This window comes from Osmia lignaria, chromosome 14 (assembly GCF_051020975.1).
Source record: "Osmia lignaria lignaria isolate PbOS001 chromosome 14, iyOsmLign1, whole genome shotgun sequence".
NCBI classification, from domain to species: domain Eukaryota; kingdom Metazoa; phylum Arthropoda; class Insecta; order Hymenoptera; family Megachilidae; genus Osmia; species Osmia lignaria.
The window spans coordinates 8,571,757-8,586,660 of NC_135045.1; the positions used below are offsets into that span (position 1 = coordinate 8,571,757).

A 14,904-nucleotide genomic window follows, 5' to 3' on the forward strand; every position below is an offset into this window, starting at 1 on the left:
TATTCAGATGAATACGAATGGTTTTATAAATATATTTTGGAAGTACATGATTGGTTCACGCAAAAATATAGTAATTTTATAATGTTTTTGTTTTGATATTTTATACAAAAATGAAAAATATATGACCTGGATTACTTCGGGGTTTCTTTATATAATATACCGTACATGTATAATTTAGTTAAGTATTACACATTTATATTTAAAAAGATCTTAAAATTATATGTATTGCTTTAAAGTTAAATTAATCACGAGGAAAGTACGTAATTATAGTTCATCGTGCGGCTGCAAGTAACTTTCTACAAACTCGTAGAGATCATCCAAGTTACGAGCACCATTATATTCGGCAACTTTAAGTCCATCACGATATAAATATAAAGTTGGAAAACCATCTACTTCCTGTTCATTGCACAATTCTTTACTTGCATCGAGAGTGCAATCTACTTTGATTATATGCACATCTTCGTTTGTCAGAAACTTCTTTCCGAGATCTTCCCAAATTGGCGCTAAACGTTTACAGTGTCCGCACCAAGGTGCAAAAAATTTGACAAACGAAATGCCGTTTTCAATACCGTGTTTGAAACTCTCACCAGTTAAGCTAAGTAGTACAGTATGAGATGCACTATCTGAATTATCAACTTTAACATTAATTTGATCATTCTCCTTTCCGAGCATTTTCGATACATAGGCCTTCAACTCCTCGTGAGTACGTTGTCCTGAATATTTATCTACCTGAGTGGTTATATTTGAACATCAAAATATGCTTAGATGCAATAGAAAATTTCTAAAAGAAAATGTAAGCCTCACCTTCTTTCCATCTTCTATCCAAAGTAATGTTGGATACCCTTTTATGTCAAACTGTCTACAGACATTACGGTGTTGTGTACAATCCACTTTGGAAATGCTAACATAATTATTATTACGCAAACTATTAGCTAACTCCTCCCAAGTAGGTGCTAATTTTTGACAATGACCACACCAAGGGGCATAAAATTTTATAAAATGATAACCAGTGGATACATGTATATCAAAAGTATCCTCTGTTAATTCCAACAAACCATTGACTGCTTCAGGAGGAGATGGTGCAACATCATTACTCTATATTAAAGAAATAGAAAGTACATAAAATGAATTAGCTACAGACAGATGTGACCACAAACTTGATAATTACCCCAAGAGTGGTTCCTAATTGATCATTAAGAAAAGAAATTAGAGATGGCAAATCTCTTGTACCTCTGAACTTGGTACCTCTGCTTTCTCCAGCTTTAAAAAATTTTAGCCTGAAACATTATTAATATCAAAATTTACTTATTTTTATAAAGACACATTTCAATGTTTTATACTGCTAAAACAATTGTATGTAATAATTTTATATTACACATACGTAGGATAACCAGTAACATCATGTTCAGTACATAAAGTGCTATCAATAGTACAATCTACTTTAGCAATTTTTATATTATTATCATCCTCATTTGATATTTCTGCTAATTGCTCCCAAGTAGGTTCAAGTCTTTGACAATGGCCACACCTATCAAAAAACGAAATATTCCTTATAAATTAAAAAATATATAAATTACATGTATAGTACACAATATTTAAAAACATTTATTACTTCAAAGTTTTTTTATATCATATATACATATAAAACATATTAAACATACCAAGGTGCATAAAACATAACAAAGTGATTTTTCTTTTTAATTTCTGTTGAAAAATTATCTTTGGTATATTGTACAGTGTGCACATGATCATCTTCTTGTTCACTGCTAACTTGACTCAGCATAAATATAATTAAAAACAAGTGCTTCTTTGACATAATGAAATTCAATAAATACGTAGACATAATCAATTAATACTTTATTAAAGAGCTAAATATTTAAACATAAATATTATATCACTATCAGAGATGTGATCAACAATAATTTAAAGAATTTTAACGCTTCATTATAGTAGATTAATCTTGAGGTTACAGCGTTAAAAATTTAAAATGTCTACGTTATACCTGTAGAAGCTACGAATTGTATACTGTTTTAATTAAAATATTGAATTACTATTTGATTTACTGTCATAATTTAACAATTCTTTCAACTTTACACTTCCCAACACTTCCTTCCAGCCTCCTACACAAATGGATCGAAACCGCCGATTCCGCCCCCATATATATAACACCATGCACTAGCGACAACATTATATCATGAAATTCCTATGAATTATGTGTCCACTAAGAACAATATGAGTGATGCTAAAAAGAAAGTCGATCATTTAGCAATATTTAAGCAACGAACGAAAACTGATGACAATGCGGAAATGTCTGAGGTTACTATTATATCTGCGAGAAAAACTGGAAATTTAAACCTCTCATCGAGAGGATTGTTTACGGGTACACGCAATATTTAAACATGAAATTCTATTCAATGTTATTTACACTGATTTTGAACTCGTTTGAATGCTTGATACCTTGATGTTGCACTCTGATATGAATCAATGTGCATGCTGTTCATATTCGTATTCCATTATTGTTTTTTATTTTTGATTTATATTATTTCAGCATTCATAAGAAGAGTACAAAGTGTTTAGTACTTAAGGTAAAAGAAAATTTTTAAATATATATTGAGATATTACATTACTTCATGAATCACAATTAGAATCTTAGATATATTTACACATAATTTTATTATTTGTTTTAGTAATAATATTGTAACAGGAATAAATTCTTGGAAGTTAAATATATAGAAAGATTAATCCACCATAACAGACAAATTTGCATCCTTGACTTCAAGTTTATCAACAACATTGTATCATTGATAGTTCTATTATTATTAAAAAATGCAATGTTAAAACATGAAAAGATATTCATATCATTTCTTGTATTTTTACGTGCTTTTATTAAATGTAGCATGTCATTCTATTCATTAAATAAATATTTTATACAACACATTTTATAGTCATGAATTTATTTTTTTTTTATTTTCATCCATAGCTAGCTTTGCATGTTAGACTGTGTATAATGCAATAGAGCAAACAATATTTGATATCATGCAAAATTATTAGATATGGGATATAAGGTAAGTTGTAAAAGAATTATGTTTGATACATATCAATGTTCACAATAAAATGACTACAAATTTTATGAAATATTAAAATCAGTTAAACTTATTATAGTACCTGACAGAGTATGGAGTATAAATGAATTAACTGATCAAGAAGTAAGAGATCTACATTATGAACTTGATTATGTACATGAAAGTGAGCGATGGTGGGAGCAAGAACCACTTAAGACATTAGACTTAAGCTTTAATAGCTTGGCAATAATTGATTCCAAAATAGAATGTTTATCAGAGCTGACCACATTACTTGTAAGTATTAAAGTAACTACAAAACATTAAATGTAGTACCATGAAATAAATACTTAATTAACTTAAGTTCCTTTTTATAGCTACATGATAATTTGTTAGAGGATTTACCTTCTGAAATTGGAAATTTAAACAAATTAAAAATACTAAATTTATCAAATAATAAGTTGAAACAATTGCCATCCCAATTTTACAAACTGAATGAACTTCAGGAGTTATGCTTGAAAAATAATAGCATAAATATACTCGATCCAGCAGTTGGAGACTTAATTATGTTAACTCATTTGGTAACTTATAACATATTATTTGGTATTATATTTCTGTACATCCACATTTTAAACATATTTCTTATATTTAGGATCTATCCTACAATAATTTATCTGAATTACCAGTGGGAATGGGATATTTAGTGAGATTGAAATCTTTGGATTTAAGTCACAATATGTTAATAGAATTACCACCAGATTTAACAAATATGAGAGGTATGATTTAATGTAACAGAAATCTTACTAAAACAAAAATAGCTTCACACTGTTTCTTCTTGTATAACACAAAAATTTAATAAAAATTTCTAATATTCTTTTGAAAATAGCATTAAAAAAGTTGGATGCAAGTTGTAATCAATTGGAAGTGTTACCACCTCTGGGTGAATTGAGAAAGGTAGAAACAATGATGTTGCAAACTAACAAATTAATAACATTTCCTGATATATCTGGTTGTACATTATTGAGAGTACTACATTTGGCTGATAATAATATTACAGTATGTACTAATATATACTGATCTCAGGTTATTGGTGGTGTCAAATTTTCAATAATTAACCACCATATTTTCTAGGAAATTGACATGTCTTGTTTGGAAGGTGTAGGACGATTAAAAGTTTTAACATTAGGCAATAATAAAATTGAAACAATACCAGAGGAAATAATGAAACTTGTATATTTAGAAATTTTTGATCTGTCACACAACAAATTAACTATGTATGTTACTTGAAATATATTATTATTACTATATTTCAAGAAAGCATTTTTAAAATGATAATGTTTCCTTTATAGAGTACCAAGCCAAGTTGGTATAATGCCCAATTTGAAACAATTTGTGATTGATGGAAATGATGTACAAAATATAAGAGCTGATATAATAAGATGTGGTACACCTAGAATTTTAAAGCACATACGACAAAGTATTAAAAGTACAAGTAACTTAAGTACAAAAGAATGTGTGATAACAGATGACAATCCAAGTATATATCCAGATAAGTATGTATACACTTCCAAGTTTGAGTCAAAGTGAATTACTTTTGGCAGAGTTACTTTCAAATAATTTCTGGTATTTTAGATATACAATGCAAAGTACAAAGCTGCTTAGTTTGGCTGGACAAAACCTTATTGAATTGCCACACGAAGTGTTGGAGAATGCATGCAAAGCTGATGTAAGCACAGTGGATTTAAGTAGAAATAAACTTTCTGAGTTACCTGATCAATTGTGTATGATAGCCACGATTGCTGATTTAAAACTAGCATCTAATGAATTAACACATATACCAGAATGGATTGGTGAGAAATATAAATACCTACAGGCTTTGGATTTAAGTAAAAATTTTCTAGAATCACTACCTTCTACACTTGGTTTACTTAAATATTTGCGAGAAATTAACATTTCATTTAACAGGTAAACAACTTAACAAACATTTACAAATATAATTGCATGATTCTTATACATATTTATCAGCTCTTAAAATGTATGAATATTTTTAATACAGGTATAAAGAAATACCAGAATCAGTTTATGATATTGATTCTTTGGAAATATTAATTGCCAACGACAATTCAATTACAAATATTGATGTATCATATTTACAAAAACTACAGAAGTTAGCAACATTAAATCTTGGGAACAATAATATTGGCTATGTACCACCAGAGTTGGGTAACTTAAAGAATATAAGGTAAATAAAATGTATTACATATTCATATAAAAAATTAAATTACATTATTAAATTCTTACAGAAATTTAATTTTGTCTGGCAATTGCTTCAAGCAACCACGGCAAGCAATTTTGGCAAAGTCTACAGAAGAAATTCTTGCTTACCTTAGAGACAGAATACCACGTTCAAATTAAAGCTGTTGAAATCCATTTAAATGTTTAGTCCATTTGGATGAATGTTATACAGAATTAACAAAATATTTAAGATGCCAATTATAAATTGTTATCTGAAGATCACATTTTATAAATAAATTATTTTTAAAACTTATTTAGGTATCTCACGACCAATAAAATAAAATTGCCGCCTATTTCTCAGAAAAAAAAGTATGTATACTTGATGTCACGAGAATCCATAACTGCGAAAAGACCAGTTTTTGTTCTTTTCTGCGCATTGTCGCTCTGATTGGCGATACTTCCAGCGGAAGTAGAAAGTGATTGGCGGATCGCTTTCCCCCACCATCGCTGCGTGTCCCCACCATCTTCCAACCTGCGCGCTTAGTTATGGACTCTCGTGATATCAAGTATACTTTGTATTAGTTTTTGACCGCCCTGAGAGGAACAGTACTGCGCAGATTCGAGCGTCCGAACTAGATGGCTCTTCGGTCTTTCCACCAGTCGTGTGTGTATCGCCATCGCGTTAGGAGTTGCGCGTCGTGTAACCGCGGGAAATTTTATATTGTCAGGTCTCTCTTTAATTATTTAGTTCAATTTAATGTCGTATCTTGCAGCGTTTAAAATGTTACGGTTTAAAGCGCAGTAATTCGGTAGTGTATTTTATATAACGTCATAAAAGTTGTTTAAAGTGTAAATTAAGAAGTTGTGAGCAACTACTGATCACCAACTGTCAACCAACCTATTCAGATTTGGTGAGTCTCTTCATATTTTCGTTGTTCAATAATGCTGCTAATTTTGCTGTCACATAAGATTAAGAGAAGGGCGATTAATGATAAAGCAATTATCGAGCAACAAACCAATTACGATACATATAATAATACATAGTTGGCCAGGCAACGCTATATTGAAAAATGGCGGGCGTGTACTTTTTCTTCCTTCTTTATTATCATACGCTTTCGTTGTTATAATTATGATAGAGCAAGATTACACAATAGTACTCTACAAGTTAGTTTTGATAAGAAATAAGGGCGTAAAAGGCTCGTGTCCTTCCGTTTTCATGAAAACTGGAAGACGTAGAGGTGTATCGAAAATTACTATCGGTGTTAATCGGTAATACAACGTACGAAATATACAAAGCAGACACCGGTCACCAGTGTCTAGTTACCTACCGTCTTACGATTACTATATCTTTTATCGTTAAGGTTAATAATTGTGATTCGAATGTTAAACGGTAAATCCGTTTACATCGCGACTTCTCGTTGCCGCGACACGCCACGAGGTCGCGTTGCAAGCGGTTTAAGGCGATTTAAGTACTATGAACGGTTTTGGCACTTAGATTTACGATTGCACTAATTAGAAAATGGTACCGCTTACTTCCTGAATTGGGAAATGCACCTATTTGTTTGCACGAACTGTGAATCATAATGATTTTGCTACACAGATCGTTTGTTCGGTTTTCGAGTTTGGCGTCACGACTATTTCATTCGGTATAGACGTTCTGCGCATGCGCAACAATTGATTCAAATGGATCATTCTTCCCTCGCGAACGAACATTCTTTCGATCGAATTTTTTCCTTGAATTTCTTATCGTAATCGTATAAAAAGTACATCAAGAGTACGGAATATTTATTATAACAGTCGACACATGGTCGGCAACAAATTGCAACATTAGCGTTTAAAAAATCATGGCGATTGTTATAATAAATATTCTCTGTATATTTTGAACATAGAAGTTATACGTAGCCTGGTTATTCTTAATACGTTTTCAATCAATTAATCGTATCATATTTTTTTTCGTTCGCGATTTCACTGACTATGTCTAAATTCTACGCACAGTTCGCTGCACTACGCTTCCACTTTCTACTTTGGCATATCAACCGAAACGAAATATCGTTAGACGTTTTATAGAATGGTGCTCGTTAAATTAGCCCATTTTAGCACATCGTTCACGAGTTTTTACCTTAGATTGATCCGCTATTCTACACGTCGACGCTACGATATTGGCAGTATTTGGATTCGCATAAAATATCATCCGTCTCTCCTTTATATCTCTCTCGTTCGATTAAGGCAAATTGTCAGGCTATCGTACGCGCGAAGTATATTGCTTTAGCAAATCGCTTTAGCTCGGTAAAGCGATGCAAAACTGCCAACGTTACGATGCTGTGGTACCCGTTTATAGTTTCTTTTGCGTACTACGTTCGATTGAAACAAGAAATGGAGGCACGATGAGATCTGATACACGCGATGCATTGTTTCGAGGTCTAATGAAAAATTAATATTATTATCTCTTGCGCACCGTTCCGATTGAATTGAAGCGAAATGAAAATCAATGATAAAACGCAAACGACAATGCAACGAGCGTTCAGACTTAGACTTTACACGAACGAAGTAACATTGCTTGTGCGTTTTATGGAAGTCGTGTTGAGTGGTAAGCTCGAAATAGTTAGGATTAAGTTAACGAATACTATCCGTGGAATGGCGATTGTTATTTCTACGATACAACACTTTCATTGGGATACCTATCGAACGTTCAGCCGCGTAAGCATATAGATGATCAATGGAATCACGGTGCTCGAGAATCACTTCCGATGATTATTCACGTGTCATTCGTGATTGAACGAATCGTATGACTATCTTGGGTATAAGAGACAACGTTGTGACCGTACGATGTACGTGAGAACATAACAAATTTTTTATTTATTGGTAACTGTTACAATGCTCTCTATATGCTTAAGCAGTACAGCACGTTCTCTTGTTCTTACGCGTAACATTTCTACCGCGACGCATTTCTCCGCGACATCATCGTGCTAAAGTTCAATCGTTTCACTGTACGAAACAAATTAAAAAAAAAAAAGAAAGAAAGAAAGAAAGAAAAACTTTAAACGAGCCCAAAGTCGGTATGAACAGTAACGTCGCAGTTGTTTGGCTTCTCCGCTGCGGCCATGTTTACTTCGACCAAGGTGTCCACGCTGTTGATAGGGCATCCCTTCAGAATCTTCTGAGCAGCTAAACTCGTGAACTGTACTTGCATGTCGCTTAAGCTCGGATACGAGTAAAGATCGCCTCGACTAACCGTTTTTTCTAAATTCGGTTCCGAGCCTTGAGGTGCTCTTTGCTGTTTCGCACTCTCGAGATTCTCGATGTAAACATTGTTGAAAGAGCCTCCGAAACCATCGAACGATTTAGTGGGCGAAGGTGGATTAGACGCGATGTTGTTCTTCGAATCTGGACGAAGAAGGTTTCTGTAACTTAAAGCGTCTTTCGACAAGGACAAACTCAATTTTCGTGAATTATTCATGGCATCGTTGGTGTTCTTCATGCTAGACAGAGCAGAGGTAGGGTGCTCGTTCACCAATGAATTCTTGTCGATATTGTTGGTCGATCCGTCGATCAGGTGTGCTTGACTGTTGTTCAAACGATTGGTTAACTTCAGTTTGTTAGGCACTTCCTCCTCGACTTTCGGTTTGTTCTCTTTGTCGGACTCCGACAACAGGTGGCTCGGTTTTGATTCTTTGGAAGCGTACAACGACGACGGACGTTCGATTTTGCTCGATTTGTTCAGCTTTTCGTCGTCGAGCTTCGACTTGAATAGCTTCTCTTCGTCTATCTTGCTCTTGAAGATTTTCTCGCCGATCAGTTCACGGTCTTGTTTCTCTTTGCAATCGAGCGTCTCCTTGTCGGCGAGCTTCGTCTTCACCGTGCCGTTCTCGAACGTGATCACCGATCTCATGGGAGAGTTATTCTGTTGCACGTAGATCTTTGTGCCCGGTGAACCGGATATGGTGGTCGTGCTGGTTGCGTTCGAAGCCAGTGTCACGCTGTTCTGAATCGCCCGTTGTTCCTTCGACGGACTGACCGGTGTTAGATTAGTCGACACCTGTAGGGTGATGGAATTTTGCGCCTCTTGCAACGGTGTTAAGGATCCTTGTTGAACCACCTTCAACGGCGACGATTTAGCCGGAAGCGTGGATGTTTTCAACGGCGACGAGGATAGTTTACTGCTGGAAATCGATTTTCCACTGGAGTGAGACGAATGACCGGACGATGTCTTTTGCAAAACCTGTTGAGACGGTCCATTAGTCGATTTCTTCTATTACACGCGTAATTATCGTAGTTCGAGTCGAAATTCTTTACCTTATGCTGAGGTGATCCGTTCGTTTTCATTCCGCTGACGGTAGAATCGTGACTCGGTCTCCTCGAGTTCGATTGCCTCGTACTGGATCTACCTAGGGTGGCGGTCTTAGCAGGGCTCGCGTTCGCGGTGCGAACGGAACCGGAACTTCCACCGCTTCGACTCGGTGACGAGTTGGTCGAATTTTTACCATTTTGCGTTTGATTGCGGCTCTGATACGATTCCTGGTTGGTACTCGGCGGCAAGACACTTGCTCGGGACGTGCATCTGCTCAGGCTGGAGCACTTGGATCTGGGCAGCGTCGAGCAAGGTGATCGATGTCGTCTGGAACTCCTTGGCGTCGAGTTGGCCAACAAACTGGAGGAATCGCCACTAGCTTGGCGTCGGTGTCGCCTAGGTAACGTGGCTGATCGTACGGAACTCGAATCGTCCCATACTTGGAAACTGGCCTGCGATTGATCTAGACCCTCCATCATCTGAAAACGTTACTTCGATTGTCGTTGATCGTTCTTCGCGTTCAATTTGTCGTCTGTTTAGAGAACAAACAACATAGATTCCTTTTTACAAACGAAAGTAGAGTAAACTATATAATTATCACTTGAACCCTCGAGTATCATGATAGGGTCAGATTCTTCTTAGACTTTCTTTGCTATTTCCAGAGACTAGACGACAAATTAGTATAGTTTACTCTATCTATTTTCGATTCGACTCACCGACGGGCTTGCAGCTCTCGTTTGAGTTGCTACACTGTGCAGATGAACGACTCGAGGATTGAACCACTCGGTAGGAGGATACTGAGCGCTGAACGTGCCCATTAAGGGTGCACCCTTCCTTCGTGTGCTGCGTCGAAACAGCCTGGAGAGTAGACCTATCTTCTCTGAAAAAATCCCGGAGAAACCTTGAGAAAAAAAGAAAGGAAGAGGCTATGTCGCATTTCGTTATTGAGAGATCGGGGATCGGGGAAGGGCTTGCCAGCTAAGGGTGACTAAGAAGCTTAGTTGTTGGATGTTCAGCTGTAGCATCGCGGATTGGGAAGAGGGTGTTAGATAGAAAGAACGAGCCAAAGCGTAGGAGCTTTTATTTCAGAGATAAATGAAGCAGACGGTAGAGAAAGCCCATGGATAAATGATTTGCTTGTCGCGGATAAAGACGTTCAACTCGGCTTGGAACGAAAGTTTCGTTTTAACTGAAAGTCACGATACTCGTGCTCTTCTACGCTCGATAAGCGTTCGCCTTGCTTTTATCTCTATGTACATTGCAACAAGTTCTTCTCGAATACCTCTATTCCATTGCGACGACTTTGCGACCGTGTAACAACGAAAAATCTGTTCGAAAGGAAACGTCGCTATTACGGGAGGCCATTTCAAGGATCCATTTTACTTGATCGATAAAGACTTCCTCGACAATTTCACCGACGTATAGTGCACACATTGTTGCAAATTACTTCTCAAAGAAATAGCGTGCGTCACTGATTTCGTGAAGTTTTTTTTTGTTACAAGGGTTTGTTCTTTGAGTAATTTATGTAGGTTGTCGATATGAAGGAAGTGTTTGTCGGTCAATTTAAAACGAGCTCCGTTTGATTGTGCCGCGCGAAACAGGACACGCTTTCTTCGATCAAACACATTGAACCACATATCGAAGCATCTGGGTTTAAAAAAAAGGAAAGCTAACACGTCCCGATCGAGCAATCATCACCCAACACCAAAACAATCCCTTCCCCGATTCGACTCACTGGTTGGGCTATGAGGTGCGCTGTCGGTGCTCGCGTATTCCGCGCTCGACGAAGTGTCGCTTCTTTCCGGCCTTCGCGGCAGAGACCGCGAACTTCCGCTTCTGTGCAAGCGTCTGGCGGATCCCCAAAGTCGTAGAGAATGTCGCCTTTCGAGGCGGCCTGGCATCGATCGACATCTTGCGAACAGAACTTTGTCGTTTGGATTACCTGAAAGAAAGTTTATAACATTTCAAAGCCTTGACGAAAGTCGATAAAAAGCTCGTGAACTCTAATTTAGCTATTTTCAATCACTGTTCCGAACATGACTCGTGAATCATCTTTGGTCTCTCGATTCTCATGACGCGAGAGTGGCGAACTCCGAGCCGCGTGCTCAAAAAGTGGAACACCCTCGTTCTTGATTTTCATCGTGGTACACAGCCAGAGGCGGTGGCGACGACCGACCGACTGGTTGGCTGCTCGGTTGGTTCGCAAGCGTGAGAATCACTCGAGAAACGAGCCAGAGAAAAGTAGGAAGATTATATACGTGGCCCCCCACGTGATCCCGACAGCGTGTGTAACGGTAGACAATGTCGTGACCAATAGCTAATATATCGGTTGTGCTAAACGCTTTCCAGGGATCGTCGAGTTGCCACGGACGGTCTCTTACTCTTCTCTCGTGTCCCTGTGTACGTGTGCACGCGTCTACCTGCACGTTTGTGTATTTATATACCGGTTGTTCGCGTGTACGTCCTTTATACGCGTCTCTCACGATGTATGGTAAAAGGCGAAGGAAGCGTGCAAGGTGCCGAAGGTGTTTCCGTGTCAATGCGCCAGAAAATTCCAGTTTGCTCGTTGCACCGAAACTTTGACCGACCACGAAATGCACGAGCATTGCTTTTAGACACGTACAGCTGGTCGCATGCAAAGATTCACGTTGCTTGCCTTGCCGATCAATGCACCAGTCTAACAATGTAGCATCGCTGCACGCGATGTTATACCATTGCCCAGGTGACAACAGTCGACGATAGCCTTAATAGGGAATATATGCCCACGTATTATCATTGGCGTAATATCTGCATTAAAAAGCGGTATACTTAGAGCACCTAGTTCGTTCAAACGAAATTTTTAGTTACGCCAATGCGTATTATCCTACAATGCTGCAATCACCATAGTTGGTCAGCAACATAGTAGATAAAGAAAATCCATTTGAATTTCAAATTCGAACCCTTCTTTGGATAAATGGTATTCTAGAGCCATTCTTTAGCTCAAGTGCCATTTTATCGCACTTTTCAACCACTTAAAAATCTGATAGGATAACAGAGGATTACATAGACTATATCGAGGGGCATTAAGGTACGCTTAGTTCAAAGATTTTCACTCGTATAATGCGAAAGAGAGTCGAAGCGGGAGACATAAACTCGTGGCCGAGACGACAGCCACTCTAAATACCAAGATAAGGTGGCGCAATTTAAATCGAACCGCGACAATTTTTTCATCCGATCCACCGCGAAGGAATGCAACGTCTTCCGGCGCGAGCTGCGTGGCTGCCAAGGACGACAACAACATAAACGCAGCATCGGACCCGTCCATCGAGTTCAAAGAAAAACATCTCTCCCGGTGCCTGCTAGCCAACTCCTCTTGGACACTCAGAACCATTGCCGAACACGTGCCCAACGAGTTTGCCCGGATCGACTAGTCTGTACGGCTCGGCGAGTTCCTTCGGCTTACGAACGCCTCCTTTCCTCTGGCAATATTTTTACACCAACCCAGACGAAAGCGAGCTTGTTTTACTGCGTTTCTTGCTGCAGCAGCAGTTTTCAGACCTTTTAAGACTGCATTTGCTTGCAAAATATAAAGGAGGGTGTTCTTTGTGTTTCATTTGCAAAATATTTGCAAAATCATTTGAATAGAGAGGCGAAGCTTCGATATTCCTTACCTCCACATATCACATCCGCCAGATTCGTTTGCACAGCTTGATGCGTCACGTCGCCATCCCTTAGGGTGAGCATTTCCCCATGTACGAGCGCCATAGCCTCGTCGTTGGACATGAGCATGCTACCCTGACTTCTGGATCCGCTCACCTCCCTCGAGCATCTCCTTGAACTACTAGAATCGCGTCTGAGCCTCCTAGTTTCCGGTGTCACCACGAAGTATCCCTGTGAGGTGTGATAGATCTTTCGTTCTTGCATCAGTTTCGCGAGTGCATCGTAGACCAGCTCGCGACTTGGTCTCTGCATGGCCGGAAAAGCGTTCCTTAACGCGGATCTGAGCGTATCCAGAGTGGCCGCTTGCCTCTGTGAAGTTAACTCGAGAATGGCCCAGCAAAGTGCTTCCGGCAGGGGTGTGAATTGTCCCTGGGCCACTGGGGCAACCAAGCAATCCTCGATATCGCCTGAAACGAAACAAAGAGTTAATTAACGCTGCCGAAATTAAATGTTTCAGTCGAAACTTTGATCTACATTCTTCAGATCGCAGACAGAATATTTTATAAAGATAAACGTTAGGATAGTGATTATGGCTGACGAAAAATGGATCAAGGTTGTAGCTAATATGAAAGAGCCTCGGCAAGTGCAAAAGTTGTTAAAGGCAGGAGCGACAAGATCAGAGGCACGACGTGGCTATTGGATTTTTAAGGATCTCTCGTTCATTGAAATTCTCCAGGCATATTCGCTCGACAGAATGAAACCGTAATAGCTAGTTGGTTGCCAGGAACTGGCGACATTCAGGCAGCTGCCTTTCTAGTTCTAACCGAGAGACGGTTCGGGTTTCCGAATGCGTGTACCGGCTACAAACGGAGCGTTTCATTAACGAACACATGTAACCTTCTGCTTGTTCAACGCGTAATGTTTAAGGCTTGTCCTCGACGGACTGGTTAGATCGTGTTTCCTTTTGCGAAAAGTATGCAGGAAGGTTCGTTTTTTATCCTTCTAACTTTAAGATCGACTAGTAGAATGTTCAAAAATGTAAGGAAGAGTTGCCTTAATTGAGCCATCGATAAGAAATATTTTCTTATCAGTTTCGATTAAAAAGTGTTCCAAATTCTGAAACTTTCTCTTTAAATTCTTGTCTCCGTTACTGTTCATATCCATGGAAATGAACGATTGAAATAGCCGTGGTTCCGGACGATATCGTACACTTTGTATTTCAATTTCAAATCCCGTTTGATCCTCTTTTCAATATCATGCAGAGGTCCGGTCCGATGAAACTCGTCCCGCGCCCCTTTGTAACAGATTATTCTGCATAATCCCAAGACGGTTGCACAGATTGAAACTTTAATACACCGGCTTATGTAGAATTTCATTTTCGACGAGGACAAGGTGGTGGCATTAGGTTCGCGAACGAGTAGACTGTCGTAGATCGTTGCATTCGCATGCGAACGACGTGCTTTTGCAATTCCACTTACAGAATATTCTCGCGAATCTGCCGTGCATAGCATCGGCACAACGCGCGCGTAGGTATGCCTTTTTAAATTTGAAATTTTATGCGATTTCCGTGAAACATTAGCTTTCCGATTTCTTCTTAAAATTACATTTGAATGATACAAAGGTGCCGTTACTGCCGCCAGCTTCAGCTCATTTGGCCTTTCACGATATTCATTTCGAGTATTT

The 14,904-nt window shown here is 38.3% G+C and overlaps 4 protein-coding genes across 12 annotated transcripts in view; 2 read left to right on the forward strand and 2 right to left on the reverse strand.

Annotated features, from left to right (window-relative positions):
- Positions 1–2: 2 nt before the first annotated feature.
- Positions 3–2,169, reverse strand: prtp (thioredoxin domain-containing protein pretaporter). Its single transcript, XM_034326948.1, has 5 exons — positions 1,662–2,169; positions 1,382–1,528; positions 1,169–1,277; positions 805–1,095; positions 3–729 (listed from the first exon to the last, which is right to left on the reverse strand). Exons 1-5 carry the CDS (start codon positions 1,841–1,843, stop codon positions 265–267), a joined length of 1,194 nt encoding a protein of 397 aa, XP_034182839.1. The 5' UTR covers positions 1,844–2,169; the 3' UTR covers positions 3–264.
- Positions 2,170–2,183: 14 nt separating this feature from the next.
- LOC117605523 (leucine-rich repeat-containing protein 40) lies at positions 2,184–5,638 on the forward strand. The gene is made up of 10 exons (XM_034326942.2): positions 2,184–2,380; positions 3,163–3,356; positions 3,437–3,640; positions 3,712–3,835; positions 3,946–4,115; positions 4,191–4,333; positions 4,409–4,612; positions 4,692–5,024; positions 5,116–5,301; positions 5,363–5,638. The coding sequence occupies exons 1-10, from the start codon at positions 2,206–2,208 to the stop codon at positions 5,472–5,474; spliced, it is 1,845 nt and encodes a 614-aa protein (XP_034182833.1). The 5' UTR covers positions 2,184–2,205; the 3' UTR covers positions 5,475–5,638.
- A 234-nt stretch (positions 5,639–5,872) lies between these two features.
- The window catches only part of LOC117605629 (uncharacterized), a 152,047-nt gene continuing 143,015 nt past the window's right edge, over positions 5,873–14,904 (forward strand). For 3 of the 7 annotated variants that reach the window (XR_013063396.1, XR_013063395.1, XR_013063393.1), the window contains exon 1: positions 5,882–6,205. The gene's annotated coding sequence lies outside the window, so the exon portion shown is untranslated. Of the gene's footprint in view, positions 6,206–14,904 lie in introns of all 7 variants that reach the window. The other 4 variants (XR_013063397.1, XR_013063392.1, XR_013063390.1 and 1 more) reach the window with 4 other exon arrangements.
- knockout (Stork-head domain-containing protein knockout) overlaps positions 8,292–14,904 on the reverse strand; it is a 74,814-nt gene continuing 68,201 nt past the window's right edge. For 2 of the 3 annotated variants that reach the window (XM_034327155.2, XM_034327154.2), the window contains 5 exons: positions 13,233–13,688; positions 11,318–11,524; positions 10,299–10,483; positions 9,588–10,061; positions 8,292–9,513 (listed from right to left, as the gene is read on the reverse strand). In XM_034327155.2, coding sequence (XP_034183046.1) covers positions 8,332–9,513; positions 9,588–10,061; positions 10,299–10,483; positions 11,318–11,524; positions 13,233–13,688 — 2,504 coding nt within the window. In that variant the 3' untranslated portion in view covers positions 8,292–8,331. The remainder of the gene's footprint in view (positions 9,514–9,587; positions 10,062–10,298; positions 10,484–11,317; positions 11,525–13,232; positions 13,689–14,904) is intronic. The other variant, XM_034327156.2, reaches the window with a different exon arrangement.

Excerpts from the sequence above, each read along its gene's own strand:
- prtp (XM_034326948.1), bottom strand. The coding sequence starts at position 1,843 with ATGTCTACGTATTTATTGAATTTCATTATGTCAAAGAAGCACTTGTTT. Across the intron at positions 1,278-1,381 it reads GATGTTACTGGTTATCCTAC|GCTAAAATTTTTTAAAGCTG; the intron begins GTATGTGTAATA and ends ATAATGTTTCAG. Across the intron at positions 730-804 it reads GGATAGAAGATGGAAAGAAG|GTAGATAAATATTCAGGACA; the intron begins GTGAGGCTTACA and ends ATAACCACTCAG.
- LOC117605523 (XM_034326942.2), top strand. The coding sequence starts at position 2,206 with ATGAATTATGTGTCCACTAAGAACAATATGAGTGATGCTAAAAAGAAA. Across the intron at positions 4,334-4,408 it reads TCACACAACAAATTAACTAT|AGTACCAAGCCAAGTTGGTA; the intron begins GTATGTTACTTG and ends TTTCCTTTATAG. Across the intron at positions 4,613-4,691 it reads CCAAGTATATATCCAGATAA|ATATACAATGCAAAGTACAA; the intron begins GTATGTATACAC and ends CTGGTATTTTAG.